General features: G+C 36.7%; 1 protein-coding gene across 1 annotated transcript; it reads right to left on the bottom strand.

Moving 5' to 3' along the window:
• Positions 1 to 1,465: 1,465 nt before the first annotated feature.
• Positions 1,466 to 20,033, bottom strand: wrap53 (WD repeat containing, antisense to TP53). Its single transcript, XM_048185848.1, has 11 exons — positions 19,800 to 20,033; positions 18,762 to 19,035; positions 17,044 to 17,221; positions 16,822 to 16,917; positions 16,622 to 16,730; positions 15,940 to 16,028; positions 9,617 to 9,840; positions 7,511 to 7,722; positions 7,241 to 7,344; positions 6,997 to 7,140; positions 1,466 to 2,907 (listed from the first exon to the last, which is right to left on the bottom strand). Exons 2-11 carry the CDS (start codon positions 19,003 to 19,005, stop codon positions 2,688 to 2,690), a joined length of 1,620 nt encoding a protein of 539 aa, XP_048041805.1. The 5' UTR covers positions 19,006 to 19,035; positions 19,800 to 20,033; the 3' UTR covers positions 1,466 to 2,687.
• Positions 20,034 to 20,772: the final 739 nt, after the last annotated feature.

Genomic DNA, 20,772 nt, shown 5'->3' with positions numbered 1-20,772 from the left:
CTGTTCTCATTTCATATATATATAATTTTTTTGTCAGGTAACAGAACGAGTATGATATTGACTAAATTTTTTATATATGTAAATTATATGAATTCAGAGAGTTTGTAAACTGAATGAACTAAAGCTCTGTGATAGTGAGTAATATAAGTGAAAAGCACACAAGAAAAATGGAAATCAAAACGGTAAAACAAAGGATGCCCTGCACTCAACGGAATGTGCTGCTGCTCTCAAACACTCACTGAACACAGTAGACGCTGAGAGAGGCGTGACGGGAGCGGGAAAGCAAGACCTCGCACTCACAGGACAGTGCTGGTGACATTTGGAAAGTTACTGAGGTTTGTCCAAAAAGTCACTAGATTTGTTGCTAGGTGCTTTTTTTTTTTTTTTTAAATCACTAAATCTAGCGACAAAGTCGCTAAGTTGGCAACACTGTGTTCACAATACGAGTTTCAATATAAGTCTTTGCTACTAAGTGACTCTCATAAAGACAATCTTTGCCATCTAATGGCGTAATAAATGTAATTTCTGTTGCTGTTCACGGTCAGGGACTATTTTTCCAGTGGAAAGATCTAAATGAAAGTTGCAGATACATATTTTTTGGCTGGAATATTTGTATTGTGTGGTAACCGTTTTATAAAAGCAATAAGCCCTGTGAAGCCGTGGTTTACAGTGAATTTATAACAGCTAAGGGGGTTTTAGGCCCCTTAGATGTTATACATTCACTGTAAACCACAGCTTCTTGGGGCTTATTGCTTTATTCTTAACTACCATTTTCTTATTTTCTAACTCCAAAAAAGTATTAAAACAAATTTTGTATTACAAAAATACTTCTTAAAGTTGGTATGAAATGAAAAAAAAAAAAAAAAAAAAAAAATACCGTTACATCTACTTTGTAAATGCATATTACAGACTTTGTGTCCTCAATGTTTAATCAAAATGTTAACTTTGTCTTCCAGTGAAAACGACTTCTCTAATCATTTAGTCAACTTAAATCCTGCCCCTCCACAATTGACTGCAAGCTCACATTCATTTTTGAGTGCAACAATCCAAATAAAACCCACTTGAGAATTCAAAAACTGTAATTGTAAATAACTTTAGAATAACTTGTTCCAAATATTAAGCCTTACAAAATTTGTCTGTACTGAATTTGTTGTAATACAACTGGTGTCAAAAAAATATGATGCTGAAGAAAATACTTCAAGATTTGCATTTAGGAACATCCAAACAAATCTCTTAAAATTTATGTTTTAAAGAATTTTTTCTTAAGACAAATTTCATGAACTGGGCCCATGACTGCTTTGAAAATCTGCATGATATCATTCTTGTACATGCACAATTGCTGTACAGGAGAAGTTAAACACTTTGAAGTTTAATACTTAGTTACAAGTTTGTTCAAAGCATGAGCAATATTAACTTACCTTGCAACTTACCTCTGCAAACACCTATAATTAAAGAATGACAGTGATTTTTATATAAACATGTTTATTAATCTTTTCAGCCACCATGACTACCTGTTGCAAACGGTTCCTCTGAGCAGAAAGAACCACAAGCAGACCTGAATGAGGTGGCTTACAATCCAGGAAAAATGTACAGATAAGGTTTGTGTTACGCATTTGTACAAACAACTGAAGCTTTCAGCAATGGATGTAATATGATATTCAGCACTCTGACAAGAGCATGTTTAGCAAGCCTGAAACATTCAAACCCACTGCTTTAAAGAGAAAATTACAGGCACAAAACACACACACACACACACACACACACATATAAGGTAAAGCTGTAAAAAAAGTGTACATTTGTAAAAATGCACACCATTGTGTCAAGACGACAGCTAACATTAGAATATGCAAAGACTCTCTCTCTCGCGTGCACACACAAAGCAAACATAAACACGGGTTATTATAAAAGGGAATGTGCAGCCTCAGCTAAAGCAACGAGGCTCATTGAGAGGCAGGAAACCAACCACATTCACACACAATAAAGCAGATTACAGGCTTATAAAAATATATTCACAGCTGTCCACTGTAGCTCTATGGCACATTTAACATAAAATAAACTCAGTCTCAGTCCATCATACACAGACCTTCCCAAAGTCAGAATAATCTCTTACACGGATTAAACCTGCTCCTGAAATAACTGTTCTGTCTTCACTGAAAGGCCTTAAAGTTAGTCCTAGGCAAGACTTGACGTGTTTCCCGAAAACAGGTTTTACATGGTGAAAGGAAAACAAACCCAATGCAAAAATCGGAAAAGGCTGCGCAGCTAAATCGCAAACCTGAGAGGTATCACACTCCAGCAGCGACAGGGCAGATCCTGAAAGCATTGCTAGTAATCACAACGTAAACATCAATTTAAGAATCCATCCAAACAAAATGAAATCTATGAATGAATTATTCATATTTCAGATCAGTGGTCCAAGTCATCTAAATCATAATTTGTTGTCAGAACCAATTTAAATTCAATAGACTTTGGTTTGTCTTGACTTTTAGACTTTTACTGATTGAGGTTTACAAACCTAGCGACATGCAAAAAGGCTGGAAGATTTAAAAAAAAAAAAAAAAAAAAAGGACTATTCTAAGGACTATTAAAATCAATGCTGAATTACAAATCACCTAAACAAACAGTATATTATAGGTTTGGCAGTAGATTATGGATCTGTCTGGAGTGCAGTTTTACAATCAAAAGTTCTAGCTTTCAATAACTGCTGGCTCCTCCACCGGCACTCTCTCATTGGTTGAGCCCAATGGGCCAGCCCACCACAGCACCAGAGCGTTGTCCTGTCGTACGCCGTTTGTTGACATCACATTTCCCTCGTCTGAATCTGACTCAGAGTCCTCGCTGTCAGAAGGCCAGCAGAACTTCCTCTGACCACTGGACGAAGCTACTAATGGCATGAAAGGGTGCACACTGCAGAAATGAGAGAGTAAGAGAAAAGCAATATTTAGTCATTGACATTTATTTATTTAGCAGATTTTTACATTAACCCTCTGGAGTCTGAGGCTGATTTGGGGCCTGGAGAAGTTTTGACATGCCCTGACATTTGTGCTTTTTTCAGTTGTTCATAAACATATTAATGACACAAGTGTCATTACACTGTATTCAGCACAAACTAGGCTACCATAATATGTGAGGAACATGTGTGTACATGTTTGTGTTTTTGAAGGAATAACGTTTATGCGTGGTTACTGAAAAAACAAAAAACTTAAGTCACTGATATAAGGCCAATAAAAGTATATTAAATCTGTGTTCACAAGACTTTTGGGTATTGAAGGTTGTAGACTAGAGTTTTTGCTTCAAAATTATGTAAAAATTATGCTGACTACTCTTTCATTTATAACAATATACTGATTTAGTTTTTGTAAGACACTTTTTGCCAAGAAACACGGTATCCACGAGGAGGCGTGAATCTCCATGAATAATGGCTCATTCTCACCTGTGAAGACAAAAGAATTGAATAGTAATGACCTGAAAAGACTTGCATATTAATGAGGCATTTCAGTCAGGTAGGCTGTGAAAAAAAACTTCTGTGATGTCTCAAGCTCATCATGGTATATGAAACATACAGAAAAATTTTATTACAATATAAAATAATGGTTTATATTATACTTTAAAATATAATGTATTTCTGTGATGCAAAGAGTCTGAATATAGGCTTTTAGTTTAAAAGCATGCACATTTGGAGAAATATAGGATTCTCATATGTTTATGTCAATTTTCTATACAGAGGAGTTATTTTTTATTTAATATTCATTGTTATCTCTATGAGCGCTGGTGTTTGCAATTCATACTGCAGCCGGAGGGCGCTCTGTGCATTTTAGTCCACAAATTCACCTAAGAAGAAGACGATATTCCATGAATGGTGTTTACCAATTCATACTACAGCCGGAGGGCGCTAAAGAAACAAAAACTCACTTAAAACTTATCAATAGAAGAAAACAAACAGGAATTTACTGAATGTCTTCCAGAGATCGCTAACCATGGCTTTTTCATCCAGATAAACAATTTTCAAGGCAATAAATACACGATTGAGATGATGAATGCATGTGTTGTCTCTGAATTTGCCTGTGAATAGCGCTGGCTCCGTGGGTGTGGCCGCATTAGTGGGTAATGAGCTGAATCACGGACTTCTGACATGGCTCTCGTTTCATACAGATTACATAAACACAGAATGTTTGTTTTCGATTTGACTTGCACGATTTAAAACCTGACATTTCAACGTTTTGTTAGACATAAGTATGAATTTTTTGTGATTAGTATTCACTAAGTTACACTTCATTTTCTGAGAACTATCAGATTGGACTTCGTTCAGAGGGAGATGAGAGATCACGCATCATGTTAGTTTTCTTTATTTTACAAAAAGCACAACATTTTGTTTTTACTCTGAGTGTATACAAATAAAAGGAGATATTCTATAGTTTCAATTGATGTATTACTTATGTTTCTATGACAAAAAATGACGGAGTATTTTAAGTCTGTTTTGCTGCAATGTGAAAAAAAACCTGCAAAACGCGCCGGCGCGTTTTTAGACCTCAGAGTGTTAAAGGCGCAGTATGTAATATTGACAGCTAGTGGTTGAACTGGGTACTGCAGTCCAAATTCAAAATACTGGAAAGAGTTGTTTCTCCCACCCCCTCCTCCTCAGACTCAACACTCATGCGGGTTGCCAGATTGAGGATACGCAACAGCCTTAAGGCCCATTCACACCAAGAACGTTAACTTTAATGATAACTATAACTATATTTGCGTCCACATGAACGAATGATAACAGTCTGTTTATTCTAATCTCTCGCGCTGCGGTTTCAAAGTGTATACAACATGTTTTTGCTGTTCTTGTTGCATTTACGTGGCTTTAACCAGCAGATGTCCTCAGCATGCTATAGCATGCTATGTTTTGAGTGAAGAGCTAGTGTAATCGATCTAATCTAACAGTAAATTTAGCTAACAAAGTCAATAGTGGAATAAAAACAGCGCCTAGTCTTTTTCACTGCAACTTTAAAGAGGTCATGAACTGCATTGTTTTATTGTTTTATAATGTTTCCTGGGGTGCACTTATAATGTTAATATGCTTTTTACATCCAAAATTGTCATATTTATTAATAAAAGACATTTTTCCTACCCTGATTATAGCCCTCTGATTTAAATGCTCCGTTTTAAGGGGCGTGTCTGCTGTGAGATTCAGTGTAAACGCCCACTGCTGTGATTGGCTAACATCTTTCTATTTGAAATAGCCAAGTATTACTCTCTCTTTTAGTGTGTTTTTACTATTACAGCTCTCAAGGTTAACTAATCATGAAAAGTGCTACATTACATTTAGATCTATGGCATTATATTTAGATCGTGGCATGAAATTTGCAGTGATGAACACAGACATGTTGAGCGCATGAAAGCAGTGATCTCGTCATTGCAACTCAATTTCTGTACACTAACAAATGCTTTCATCTTCACTAACAGTGCAAACGCGATATAATTAAGAGATTTGTTGTATAAAATGGGAGTTTTGCGCGTCAGTAACGACAAACTTGCGCTGTTTGATTGACAGCTTCAACGAGCGCTGCTCCAACGATTGCAAAGGGAGCTTTCTTTGATTGCTTTCTTTATATAATTGAATCACTGTTAAATAACAGATTATTTTCATCCTACTAAGAGAAACAACGCAAGTTGACATTTAGTCACTGGTTTGATTTACTGACACACAGATAAAGAACATCTGACTGTACATGAATCATTTTAGATCAGGCATTGTAATTAACACAGTTACTTACATGTTACATTACTGTTGAACCGAGGCACAATATTTTGTAATCCTCAACGGCATGTTTATTGCTTGGTAGCTCAATCTGGTTTAGCACCACGTAGGCCTATGTTACTTAGGCTACCTATTCTATTGCATGTTATGCGTGAATCGGTGGGAGGGGCTAAACAGGCAGTGATGAAGTAGGCGTTGATCTTCTTCTGCGGACGCGGTGCTTGCTGCCCTTTGACGTCATAGATCCCCACTTTGTAAATCCTGTCGTTTGCTGGGTCAGGTGTCAATAAAAGCTTTTATTGGACTAATAAGGAAGTTTTCAGTTCTGAAACTTACAGGATATTCTTATAGTATGATGACCTCTTATATGTCAAAAGCTCAAGGAAAATTTGATTTCTCAGTTCATCACCCCTTTAAAGGAAGCAAGACAACATGTTGCTGAAACTAGTGCTGGATACCTGAGGTAATTTTATGTTACACTGTTTGCTACACCTGGCATAATGATCTCATAGTTCATACTTCTCACCATTTATTCTGAGGGTATGACCTATTGTTTTCCATATATCCATTTTATTTAAAGTATCCTTGAAAAGGGTGTTTGACTTGACAAACAGTGGTGGCTTTTTCTGGACCTTGGCGATGAACTTCTCCGCAAAGACATCTGCCATTATAAATGCGCGAGCCCTGAAATTATAATGGATTCTGATTGGCTGTCAGTGTTTTATCATTCAACAACTGAAAAAAAAAAAAAATCGCTCTGAAAGTGATCCCAACGATATCGTTTTTCTATATCGTTATCGTTATAGTTATCTGTTCTATTCTTTTATATTTAGAACAAATTTTAGAACTAAATTTTTACCGTTATCTTTATAGTTATCGTTCTTGGTGTGAACGGGCCTTTACACTGTATGAGTTGATTTATTCGGTGTATTAATATGCCTCCGGTCATAGAGATTTATAGATGGATGCAGAGTATTTTTAGGTCGGGTAGAATCTGCGATCTCTGACCCAGTTCGTTAGCTGGCTTCCATGGCGGCAATATGCTGTGTTTTCCACCAACTGGCAACCCGGGGTTTTGAAATACTATTGGGTATATTGGCATAAACAGACATTCTGACAAAAAAAACGCACATTTCAAAGTAAAATAACTGGCTGTAGCATTGTTTTTCAGAGAAACAAATATGTCAACTTAGCATGTTATTTTGATCTCATGTATTTTCTAAACGTTATTTAAGTGGTGATAATTGTACCTGATGCCATTAGCACAATCTGTGTGCGCCTGAAACTGTAGCAGTGGCTGTAGTGTCTCCTCATTCCCATCAGGTGGCGCTGTGAGGGTGTCCCACACTGACACCACACCATTGGTGTCCCCACTCAGTAGATATCGTCCAGATCTAATTCAGACACACAAATATCAACATAACATGAGCAAAACATAAATGGGTCTAATTACTATGGTTGAGTTTTTAGTCAAGTTGTAAGTCTTGATCTTACTGGTCCATGTCAAAGTAGATACGCTGGTTTGTATTGACGTTCCTGTACATAGAGAACAGAACCCGTCCTGGATCTCTCAGGTCCCAGCACAGGATCTCTGAGTCCTAAAGGCAGTGACACATGGCATTAGCTAGAGGATTCAAAACATGCAATCAAACTGCAGTACTTCTGATTGGCTGATGTATTGAAATATGAAATATGATCCATCATATTTCCTTTGACAAAACAAAGCTGTGAGGACAGAAATACAGCACGTATGAGCCCACTGACCTTGCGGCCGCCGGTAAACAGGTGATAGCCATTGGGTGAGAAGATCAGGTGTGTAAGGCCTCCGTGGTGTCGAGTGGGCAGCAGAGCCAGCAGAGAACCATCCTCACAAGAGTAAATGCCAGCCGAACGAGAGTACGACCCACAGGCGTACATTGTCTGGCATGGGCTGAAGGCAATACATGAGATAATGCCAGTCTGACCCTGTTTCTTCACTTGAAAGATGAAATGATCAGGAAGGAAAACAGGAACAAAAGTTATTTTGTAATTAGTTTGGTTTCATATTAGAGAATGATAAAGTATAAGTGAGTAATGGGAAAATACAGAGGGGCGTGTCCCAAAGTCCAGACAAGGAAGAACTTGTTATTAAGGGCCAGATTTACTAACAGCTTACGCAAGCGCAAACCCTCTTTTGGCATTAAAAAACTACTGTCGGGATTTACTAAAGACACGCAGCGCAAAATTAGCGCTGAAAAGGCATGGACTGAGTTGTTTTTGCAGCTGACCTTATTGCATATGCATTTGTAAGAGTTTCCCTTTCAGACGCAAAATTTACGGGAGGAGAGTATTTAAATAAATCACGCAACGTGATTTACTAATGTTTAAGCTAGTCAATTTACTGGTATTTGTGCTATTATTTAACGCCCTAAAAAAGCATTTCTTAACTCATTTTGCGACATGGCTGCAATTGTTGCTGCTAGGAGGAGACACCACAGAGAACAGAGAGCGTGTGGTAGAAGGGAGAAAATATTTTCCACTTTCCAATATTTTAATTTCTTTGGAATGCCAGATGAAGACGTTATCCGAACATATCGTTTGCCAAGCCATGGTGGCCTATATGTGTGTGTGTGTACGTGTTTGTCAGATTACATGTAACAAGTTACGCCTGTGTCGACCCGCACCTGATGAGCATCAGCTCTGTTTATTTGTGACCCAACACTAATTTGGACTGCTCTTGGTAGATTGCGTTGGTCATTATGTAAATGATTTGACTGCGTCCATGTTGTTGAATTTGCGCATCAGCTGTAGATCACCCACAAAACTTGCCACTCCCATCGGCGCGTTTGTGGAATTGGGCTCTCACGCTAATTTGCCCCATTTAGTAAATCTGGCGAGACGAGACGCTGATTTTACTTGCTTATGGGAGTCAAACAACGTTGCAACTTTACAAATAAATATAGAATTAATTTGATGTGCCGTCAGATGTACACTACTTTTGGGGTTTGGGGTCGTAAGATTTTTTTTGCCTCTTATGCTCCAAAAAATAAATAAAATATCAATTTACAATTTGAAATAACTTGTCTATTTCAGTACATTTTAAAATGTAATTTCAGCATCATTACTCCAGTCTTCAGTGTTACATGATCCTTCAGAAATCATTCTAATATGATGATTTGCTGCTCAAGAAACATTTATTATTATTATCAATGTTGAAAACAGTTGTACTGCTTAATATTATGATGGAACATGTGATACTTTTTTTCAGGGTTCTTTGATGAATAGAAAGTTCAAAAGAACATTGATTTGAAATAGAAATATTTTGTAACACTATAAATGTCCTTTTATAGAATAAAACATTCATTTCTTTTTCTTTTTTTTTTTTATTTGACCCCTAACTATGGAACAGTAGTGTACATGTATCAGCTACTGCACAACAACTTTGTATGTGGCTCATCCAATCAGAATATAAAGATGGTACTATATTATCCATTTTACAAAATCGCAATACAATAGGTTGTATCTTTTCAAACACAATCAGTCTCAACAAAGATCTTTTGTGTTACATCCAGACCAATAATTACAATATCAGTGTTGAAAGAATGTGAATGAGTCAGTCACTTTAAACATGCTAAGATAATTATATCCACAGCCACTGTCTAGATCAGAGCCGTGCACACTATGCTAGCTTAATCAAGCCAAATATGTGTTTCCTGCCCTGAATGTGTTTGGAATGAATCCACCCATACAAACAAAAAGAAATTAAATAGGATTACAGGAATTCCACACCCATGCAAGCCAGACAGCCGTCTTAATGACCCCGATTAAAAACCGTTTGAAGAGTGAGAATGATTGATGTAGTGGTTATTCCTCTACAAGAGGGACCCTCACCCATGGTGGGCCTCTCCTCGCAGTCTCTCCCAGGACGGTCAGTGTGGAAGACCCTGACAATTTTATCAAAGCCACAGTAGAGCTGAGAACCGTCGGGAGAGAAACACAGGGAATGGGCCGCTGTCAGCTCATCCAGGTGGTTGTAGGGTCGAAAAGACGCACGGAGGTCCCCATAGAACGCGTCCCATATGTGGACTGGGTTGTCCCGGCTACTGCTTGCAATGCTGAAGGGAAAAGCGAAAAATTAGAGAAATACACTAAAATACACTGCATGTTACTGAAATATATTGCAAAATCTAAAAACTTTTTTTTTTTTTCCCAAAACAAGAGAATTCAACATCAGACTTGACAATCAGTCTGGCTTTCATCCAAACCGGCAGCACAAAAGACCCATTCACTATAGAGAATCTAACATATGAAGAGCTAAGACAATTTTAAGTGAAAAATGATGACTACAGCTAAATAAAAGACATCAGGCATATGAGTACATGCCCTCCAAAAGATTGGAAAATCCCTAGGCAAAAGGTTTTATATCATATTAGTATAAATCCTTGGCATTGATAAGGGACAATACAAACTATATATACACACCTACATACATTTTATTAGATAAATTAAGGATTTCAGAGCCATTTATAAACCATCTCTGCACTTCGGGATGTACAGTAGCAAAACAAAGCAAGTTATTGCTTGGAAACTTGCATGTGAGGATTAAATACTCACAAATATGAGTGACCGCTATGAATTTACTGTAAAACTGTTAAATTATCAGATTGTTTTTCACCAAATTTGATTGAAACACTTGGAAAATTATCAGCAAGCCACATGGATATTTTGCTCACACTCTTAAGGTACGATAATATTTTGTGCCATTGCTCAGTGAAATTTCAGACGAAATCCAGTAATTGCAATAGAAATCTGGCAAAGTTTCGCATTAGGGGAAAAAAGTTTACCATGCAGATTTTGCTCATGTTTAAAGGGGACCTGACATCAGAAATCAAATTTGCCTTGACCTTTTGACATTTGTACCAATTTAAAACATCCTGCAAGTTTCAGAGCTTAAAACGTCCTCCTCATTATAAACAAAGGATTTATTTAATAAAACTCCAAAAATGGCTCGTTTTGATATTACAGGATCTGTGAGAGAGACTTTCAACCACTTCCAGAGGTATTCGAAAAAGCATTCGACTGGACTAGTTTCGTAGTGTAGATGCTCATTAGGGCTGGGCGATATATCGCATGCGATTTTCACGCGCATTTCGTAACTAAAGCCGGTTCCCTGATTACTGCTAAATCGCCATCACCTGCTTTCAAATGGAGCGGCATTTAATAGACAGAGCCGTAGTTCACTGACAAGCTACGCAATATCGCGTTCATTATCGAAGGCAATTCATCTGCGATAATGAACGCGATATTGCGTAGCTTGTCAGTGAACTACGGCTCTGTCTATTAAATGGCGCTCCATTTGAAAGCAGGTGATGGCGATTTAGCGGTAATCAGGGAACCGGCTTTACTGATGAAATGCGCGTGAAAATCGCATGCGATATATCGCCCAGCCCTAATGCTCATATGCGTTCAAACAGCCACAAAAGACCGCCTACTGACCTAATGCGTAAACATTATGGGAAGCGCTCTAAACAGACGGGATTTGTTGGCTGAAGACCCAAGTTTGGTTTGAAGATGAAAAATGTACCAAGCACAATGTTCTCTCACTATTCCTGATTTCTAACGCACACACACTGTATTCGACGTGGTCTTGCGGCTGTCAGAGCAGAGTATATTTTTCCGTTGTCTGTGCACGTTTAAATGTAAATTGCGCAAGCTTATTTTGTCCATTAGATCTATGGATCGGGAAAAAAAAAAACATATATTTACCCGCCCATAGACCCTCCCCTCGAAGAAATCAGGACAGAATTGGATGAAAGTGGATAAAAGAGACGGATTAAAATATCAGGTGTAAACGGGAATGTGTCTGCCTCGTCTACTTGTAATCCGATCGACTTGGTACATTAATACCAGGTGTAAACAGGACCTAGAGCAAGACATCGTCGCATCATTTTTTTGCCTGCAAATTTTTTTTTTAAATAGGTGTGGTCACACTTGTGAAATTTCAGCAAAATAGGTCCATTGTCTATTGTCAATAGTGTAGTGATGTATGAAGCACACAGCGCACACAGAATTCACTTTCAAGCCAAGCAGCTGAATTCACATGACCAACTAAATCCGATATGAAATCTGCATGGGGAAATCTTCCCCCAATATGAAATTCTTGATCATGTGGATTCCTCTAGAAATGACTGGATTTCACCTGTGAAAATTCAATGAACAGCGGTAAAAGTCACTTTTTAGTTACTTTATCAAGCATTAAAGTGAGTCACGATGTACTGCCATCATGTTGAATCCACCCAACCAGATATTCTCTATGCGTGTGTTTCATAGAATAATGCCATATGGGTTTCAAACAACAGGAGGGTGAGTAAATGATGTCAGAATTTTTATTTTTTGGGTGAACCATTCCCTTAAGTACAGATCCGACGTTCTCTCAACAGAAGAGCAACATAGTTTAAAAGTGAATAATGAGATGACTTGAGTAGAGATGGAGGAAGTAAATGACCTGAATACTAAGCACCTCCCCTGGAGGGAGCGGCCAATCATAAGTCAGAGTTAATGATCAACCCCTGTGGACATTCAAGCAGCTCTTTAGCCAATGCCAGCAGTCAGAACATTATGCTATGCACGCCTGGAAGAGAAATGCTCCAAAACTGCTGTGTTTCACAATGCTTCAGAAATACCTGTAAACAATATCACTAAGACCAGATAGAAGATGACAAATTGTTACTGAGCACATCTCATCGGTCTTCTTTAACCTCATCCCCTTCATCTTTATGAGTTCTTTATGAAGTTTACAGCTTCGTCCTTGACCCACAACTTGTCGTTCCTCCCTTTCTTTTGTCATTTTCGGTCGCTGCAGGGCGGATTCTGTAATCCCAAACAACGTTTGATCAGAACTGATGCTGCTTGTGCGTGAAACAGCACATGCTGCAGTTAACGAGCCCTCGTTAGCAACCTGCCGCAGTTATCCGTGACGACTGGCATTGATTTGGACTGATTTCTGTTCCATTGCCTTTTGTCCAACAAAAAACATAACCATCAAAGAGAACATCATTAAACGAGAGCTGGAGCGACAGAGAACTGGAGAGGAAGAAAAAGAGACCACTTACTTCCTCCCTAAATAATTCCAGCACTACTTTCTGCAAACCCTAATAAACACACACATGGATCAGACAGACAGACAGACAGATAGATAGATAGATAGACAGATAAGTCACATTTCAGAGCCAGAACTAACAGTTTTATAAATGGGCACAATCAAAACCACTCACTCCCTTCAGAGGGTTTTGCAGAAAGTACAGGAAATGTGACCAGCCACAATAAATACAAGCCTTGAAATTGAAATTCTGGGTTGAATCCAACAATCTCCACCAGAGGAGACAAGGCTCATCAGCACTGATCATAACAGAAAAGAAACATAGCAATGCTGATCTGGAACAATAGCAGCTTAATTAAAGCTCAATTTCTTTAAAGACGTGCCATGTCTCTGGAAATGATTAACTGGGCCACTTTGTAAACAAGGTAATGGAGATTGTAAAATGTGACTGTTAATCAGTGAATGAAACTTGACCATTTGATCCAAATGGTCCAAATATTAGTCAAGACCAAATGGACACATTTTAGAAAAAAATACAGGTTTGAAAATAGAGTTGGCAGAGAATCAAAGAATGTGATTCCATGAGCACATGACATTAGTCTTTACGAAGTATCTATCAAAGTAGTTTTTGTAAACTGAAAAGCACAAGAAATATGAGGAAAAAAATGTTTGTGAGGATCACAAACATTGGCATGTACAGCATGTTTTATTTCGCTTTGAGCTGCATGGGAATCTAAACACAATTATTCTCCACAGAACAAACCATACACACATTCCATAGCAATTTTTGCACTATATGAGTCTGACTTTGTCAGTTGCACTGCTGAATGGATAATAACGAACAGTTTATTCTGCTTTTCTGTTGCTTACTAGCTTTCAAAACAACTGTTGAGATAAATACAAAATGACCACTATTAAAAAGAGTTTCAAACCACCAAGCAAACACAGTCCTTAGCATTCCAAACACAAACCACAATAACAGTGATTTTTGAAATGGTGTTATTAAAGGGATAGTTCACACAAAAATGAAAATTTGATGTTTATTTGCTTACTCCCAGGGCATCCAAGATGTAGGTGACTTTGTTTCTTCAGTAAAACACAAATGATGATTTTTAACTCCAACCGTTGCAGTCTGTCAGTCATATAATGCATGTCAATGGGAACACAATCTATGAGAGTAAAAAAAACATGCACAGACAAATCCAAATTAAACCCTGCGGCTTGTGACGACACATTGATGTCTTAAGACACGAAACAATCGTTTTGTGCGAGAAACCGAACAGTATTTATATCATTTTTTACCTCTAATACACCACTTTATCCAACTGCCTTGCGCACGGCATCCGGTGCGTGAGGTGTGTACGCGCACTGGCGTAGTTTAAAGGATTAGTCCACTTTCAAATAAAATTTTCCTGATAATTTACTTACCCCCATGTCATCCAAGATGTCTTTCTTTGGTCGAAAAAAAATTAAGGTTTTTAATGAAAACATTCCAGGATTATTCTCCTTATAGTGGACTTCAATGGCCTCCAAACGGTTGAAGGTCAAAATTACAGTTTCAGCGCAGCTTCAAAGGGCTTTAAACGATACCAGACGAGGAATAAGGGTCTTATCTAGCGAAACGATCAGTCATTTTCTACAAAAATACAACTCTATATGCTTTATAAACACAAATGATCACCTTGCATGTGCTTTCGCTTTCCATACTCTTCAAAAAGCTTACACTTTATGTCATACACCTTCCTTATTCTACTTACGGAACGAACGCGGCGCCAGTTCTTTTTTTTTTTTTTTTCCTGTAAGTAGAATAGGGAAGGATACGACATACAGCGTAAGATTTTTGAAGAAACGGAAAGAGGAAGCATGTGCAAGGCAATCATTTGTGTTCCTCGTCTGGTATTGTTTAAAGCCCTTTGAAGCTGCACTGAAACTGTAATTTTGACCTTCAACCGTTTGGAGGCCATTGAAGTCCACTATAAGGAGAATAATCCTGGAATGTTTTCCTCAAAAACCTTAATTTCTTTTTGACCGAAGAAAGAAAGACATGAACATCTTGGATGACATGGGGTGAGTAAATTATCAGGAAAATTTTATTTGAAAGTGAACTAATCCTTCAAACTACACCAGAGCATGTACACGCACCGGATGCCGTGCACACGCTCAAGGCAATTGGACGTAGAGGTTTATTAGAGGTAAAAAATTATATAAATACTGTTCGGTTTCTCACACAAACCGATTGTTTCGTGTCTTAGGACATCAATGTGTTGTCACGAGCCGCAGGGTTTAATTTGGATTTGTCTGTGCATGTTTTTTTTTTACTCTTATAGATGGAGTTACCATTGACATGCATTATACCACTGACAGACGGCAGCGGTTGGAGTTAAAAATCATCATTTGTGTTCTACTGAAGAAACAAAGTCACCTACATCTTGGATGCGCTGGGAGTAAGCAGATAAAAATCAAATTATAATTTTTGGGTGAACTATCCCTTTAAGGGAAGATGTACTCTTAACCCAAAGTACTCTTAACACTACCATTCAAAAGTCTGGGGTGAGATTTTTAAAAAATAAATTAAAACTTTTATTCAGCACAAACAATTGATCAAAAGTGACAGAAAATATTTTTTTATATTACAAAAAAATCTACTTCAAATCAGTGCTGTTCTTTTTAACCTTAACGAAGAATTCTGAAAAAAATGTATTAAGAAAAGTTCTAATTTCCACAAAAATATTAAGCAGCACAGCTGTCATAATAACAAGAAATGCTTCTTGAGCAGCAAAATTGGAGTAAACAAAAAAAAAATTGTAATGATCTTTGAAGGATCATGTGACACTGAAGACTGCAGTAATGATGCTGAAAATTCAGCTTTGTATTGCAGGAATAAACTACATTTTAAGATATATTAAAACAAAAAATAATTAAGTTTTCAATAATATTTCACAATATTACTGTTTTTACTATATTTTTGATCAAATAAATGCAGCCATAATGAGCATAAGAGAGTTTCAAAAACATAAAAAAAAAAAAAAAAAAAAAAAAAACTTTTGAACAGTAGTGTACAGATAAACTTTTGAACAGTAGTGTACAGACACACACAAACTATATATACACTCACAAGCATGTATCCGGGTCCATGGAGGTCATCTTTGGGAACCAGCAGTAGTCATAGATGGTGTCTCCTTCTGCCATCTTCAGCACTGGACTCTGAGTGGACACAGACAGAAGCAACAGCATTATGAGCTCATACATTGTGTACAGTATTTTTAAATATGTCTTTTAGGCAAACCAGAATGTTTATATAAAATCCTAAATCAAAGGTTTAGACAAAGTAAAAAAAAAAAGATCCTTTGTCTCAAGGCTTTCAAAATGAAGGAAAGTTACTTTAAAAAGTAATGCAATACAATTTTGCGATACTCCCTAAAAAAAGTAACTAATTGCGTTACTTAGTTACTTTTTATGAAAGTAACTAAGTAATTTTAAGTAAAGTAATTAAGTAATTAAGTAATTTTATGAAAGTACTTTTTATGATATGTTACTTTCTCTCACCTAGGCTGGGTGAGATACGATATTTTGTGGTAAATTTAAAAGTAATGCATACTTGTTACATGAAACAGTAATCTGATTACGTAATTTGCGTTAATTGTAATGCGTTACCCCCAACACTGGTCATGAGACATTTATCATTTTGAACACAGGCCAAAATCAGTTCTACATAAAAAGGTAACTGATCTCTGCTTAGTATTTTTACTTCTACAAGTACATGGTAAATATGAAACGAAGATTTGGAGGAGGCTGACCATCTCAGAAAGCATGTCCCAGCGGCTGCTGTACAGCTCAGGTGGGAGGTTATATACACGTAGAACGTTATCAGCGCTGTTTGAAACGATGCAGGAACCATCTGGAGCCCTGCCGAGAGTCGTCATAAAGAAAGATTGATACTGTGATTCAGTTTACACAACACAGCAATCATAAATTAGCTACTTTTGTCAGTTATCACCATTTGCAGCCTCTGAGGTAATTCTCAGCGGTGTGGGTGTATTCGGCCCAGGAGCCCGTCAGCATCTGAGGGTTCTGACTGAAGTCGAGGCATTGACTGCAGACACAGCAAAGAGACAGCATTGAGCTAGCCGGAAATATCTCTGTTCCACTGCAACTGTCAAAACGCATTTGTTCCTGCCATGTTTCCTTTCACAACAGTTTAAGATGACCGTATACTTACTAGTGCTGCTCAGCAGAGTTGTCTTCTGGACTCTTCTTCTCAGACTCATCTGTTCCGTCCTCCTCAGTCTGTCCGAGCGTTTCTCTGATCTCTGCTCCGTTTTGATGCCATTCCACGTCTCCTTCAATTTCCTCAGGTCCCACAGCACGTTCTGTTTCATCAGTGTGTTGACAGGCAACTGAAAGGATCAAAATAACATGAGCTTTGTTTCCATCCAAAGTTGCATTATTTAACTTGTGAGCAAAATTGTAATATCTCATAAAACATTTGCAAATAAAAGCAGCGTTTCCATCCCATGTGTTCAAAAGAACAAAACTGTCACTTACTGGAAAATTGGAATAAAATATCTGTAATAAAATGAAAGTTGCTGTGATCAGGGAAGCCACTGTGGCCCTTTCTTTGTACATCATAAATTATTGCGCCTCAGATGAAGCAGATGAACCACAACATTTCAGACCAAACCAACATTTGAGATGCTGTGCAATACATTTTTTAGTCTTTTATTTTTAGTCCGCTGGTTAGTCCAGATATCCAATCACATCCTCTGTTGTTAAAGCTTAGTTTACCTATATTGCAGTAGCTATATTTAAATAATTTAGAAAGTGTCAGAATAATTTTTATCATCTATATTTTTGGTTGAACAGTTAAAGTTCACTATATTTACTAAACAGAAAAGAAGAAAAAAAAAGAAATATGCTGCACAATGTACCCTAATGGTCGCTCTTTTCCCACACAATTATAATGAATGTGGACTGAGGATTTCAAGCTTTCAAAAAGCATCATAAAATTAGTCCCTATGACATGATTCTTCCTCATGCATTCTGACTGCATGGAAAACAAGGACCAATACATCTCAGAAAGTTTGGAATGTCATATTTTTAGTAACATTTTTATTTTTGATTGAACTATTCCTTCAAATCTTTCATATGAACATTAAGTATTTCAGTATTTAACATACAGAATTGAATGCTATATATTTTTTTTTTATTTTGTTGCAAACTATATTATCAGATGTGTCAAAGTATCTGTAATCCAAAACTTAATTCATTATTTTTTATTATTATATTAATTTATACCCTTAACATATTGGTAATTTAATTTAATAAACCTGACATAAGCCAAATATTAACTAACTAAACAATGTTTGTATATGTTTGTTTAAGCTTCTGTGGCTATTGTTATGGGAAGAAAGATTAAAAATACAAGAAAAACCTATAAGACTTTTAAGATCTATTTTTACTAATAACTCTTGTTAAACATATCTTTAAAAGTACCAACTGAATAAAAACATTTATGCTACAGTTGTCCATGGCTTGTTCACTATAAGTATACATAAAGAATAAAGTGCTATACAAATAAAAACTGACTTGACGTTATTTGGCTATCTGTGATTTTAGTATTGGACAAGTGAACAACGTTCAATGGCATTCACATGTGATGAACCATGACAAAAGTGAACCCTCTCATTTCAGATCCAAGAAAAATAACATCACATCCAAATTTATAAAAGGAACCAACATTTCACCTCCGGAGAGCTGCTTAACTAAAATTGGATGCATATGAAAGACTGAAGGTCAATATTCATGTAATTATTTAAAGATGGCAGTAAGAGAGCAACATATGGAGTTTATATCACATATTAAGACATCAGAAGAGCATACTGACATTGTGCCAAACAGGATGCTGTAAATCAGAAGTGCTTGCAAAAATGGCTTCACCTTCTTCTAGAGTCCCAGCAGCACCTTGACTCCCACATGTCTCCACTGAGGGCACCACAGGCGCCTGTATCAGGTGTAAATCAAGACCCACATCATCCAGCTCCAGTCGAGGCTGCTTCGCTGCTGGTGGTGTTTCTTCTTCTTCATTCACCCCTCCCTGAAGATAAGCCTCGTGAGGCGGTTCTCCATCAGCCTCTGCGTCCTGTCCAGCACCACCATCACTGCTTTGACCTGCACCTGACATGCCGTCGTCTTCAGAGGTAAATCCAGTGGCCTGGGGAACATGCACAATTCATTTAATTTCAGTCATGGAGTTCACATACAGTGACAGTGAGCGTTAAACTTATATAAGCTTATACATTCAGATATGTGACTACAATATACATCAAAATATATAGTATTTTGTAGTACAAGTTTGTGTGTGTGTGTGTGTGTGTGTGTGTGTATATATATATAAAAGAAAACTGTAAAAGGCACATCACATTGACACATCACATTTCATTATATGAAACCCATAAATACTCACTAAAACAATAGTTTCTGCTATATGCATACTATATGCATATTAAAGTTTCAAGAAACTAGCCAGAAAACATCACCTTGGCATTCCTTCTCATTTAAGTTACTAAATTATTTATCATTCATAAACTATAATGAAAAGTGATGTGTCAGGTAAGTATAACTGTTTATATCAATGATATAACGTTAGTTTACTACAAAATTCTAAAAAAAAATGGTTACTTTTTACTGACAAAACACGTGATAAACAACAAATGTAATATTTTAAAAAATACTTCATCGTACATGAATTGTCTTGTTGACAGTGTGTAATTTATACATGCAGTTTTACCTCCAAAAACACAACTGCTAAATTACACGTAATGGTCTGATAAATTTAAAATACATAATCTATTATATATATGGTAATGCAAGTTACCAGGTGTAAGTTAAAGGGTTTTTAGGTTACAGTATTAAAATTATGAATATTTGTCAGTGGATAAGAGCATTTTGACTCGTCCAGCCAGAGAGTCACTCTACCTGTTGTTTCTTTAATTCGTGTCAGACGTGTCTTGTGCTCTGGATCTTACAAATCAAACAGTCTCCCTCAGTGTACGTATTTTACTAAATTCAGATGACAATTTCAGAGTATCTCCACTACAAATGCACTGCGCTGAGCCCACAGTCAACAGGAACTCACGCGTCGTGTTTGTAATCACAGTTCGCCGCCATGTTTGCACTGTACGCGTTGCCAGGTCATCTGACTCTCGCGATATTTGCGTCATACTCCGTTTCTACCACACAGTAAGCAGGTTTTCTGTATCCAAACAATTTTGGTCCGACCTTGGCTCCTATATTTTTATTTCTACCAATGTTACTCATTCTTTCAGTCTAAAATACATTATTTTTTATTATATTGATGACAAAAATAGATTCCTAGAGTACATTGTTAATTTCTTTATTTTATATGGAAAATTCTTTATTCATAAACAAAAGTTTGCAAATAATATTCCATTCTATCCCCATTTCAAAACTGAATATCATTTCTCAAATCTCTTCGTTATATAAACAACAAAAAAATCCCTAAAATTTATAAAATATTATGAAGAAATAGTTAAAGAAAATACATGTATTTAAAAGCTTTCCCTACATATCGATGTCTGTATGTTATTGTACCAATGATAGTGTATGCATTCTTGTGTCACTTTGTCTTATCATCTTTTGTTTTTCATCGTTTTTTTTTTTTTTTGCATATAGACATTGTGTTTTTTTTTGTGTTTTTTGTATAAAAAATTTTTTTGTATTTTTTTGTTTTGCTTTTTTAATGTTTTTTTTATATATGTATTTGTATGCAATTCCTTGACAATGTTCTTATGTTACTGAACATTAATAAAAAAAAAACAAAAAAAAAAAGGTTTTCAATATAAGTCTTATACATTTAACGTAGGCATTAAAGCAGAATTTTACTGCTTACTTTAAAATTCCTGAATAATTGAATAATTTTTTTTGAAAA

This window comes from Megalobrama amblycephala, linkage group LG3 (assembly GCF_018812025.1).
Source record: "Megalobrama amblycephala isolate DHTTF-2021 linkage group LG3, ASM1881202v1, whole genome shotgun sequence".
In the NCBI taxonomy this organism is placed as follows: Eukaryota; Metazoa; Chordata; class Actinopteri; order Cypriniformes; family Xenocyprididae; genus Megalobrama; species Megalobrama amblycephala.
The sequence above is the reverse complement of the archived record's forward strand: the minus strand, read 5'-3'. Positions and strand labels throughout refer to the sequence as shown.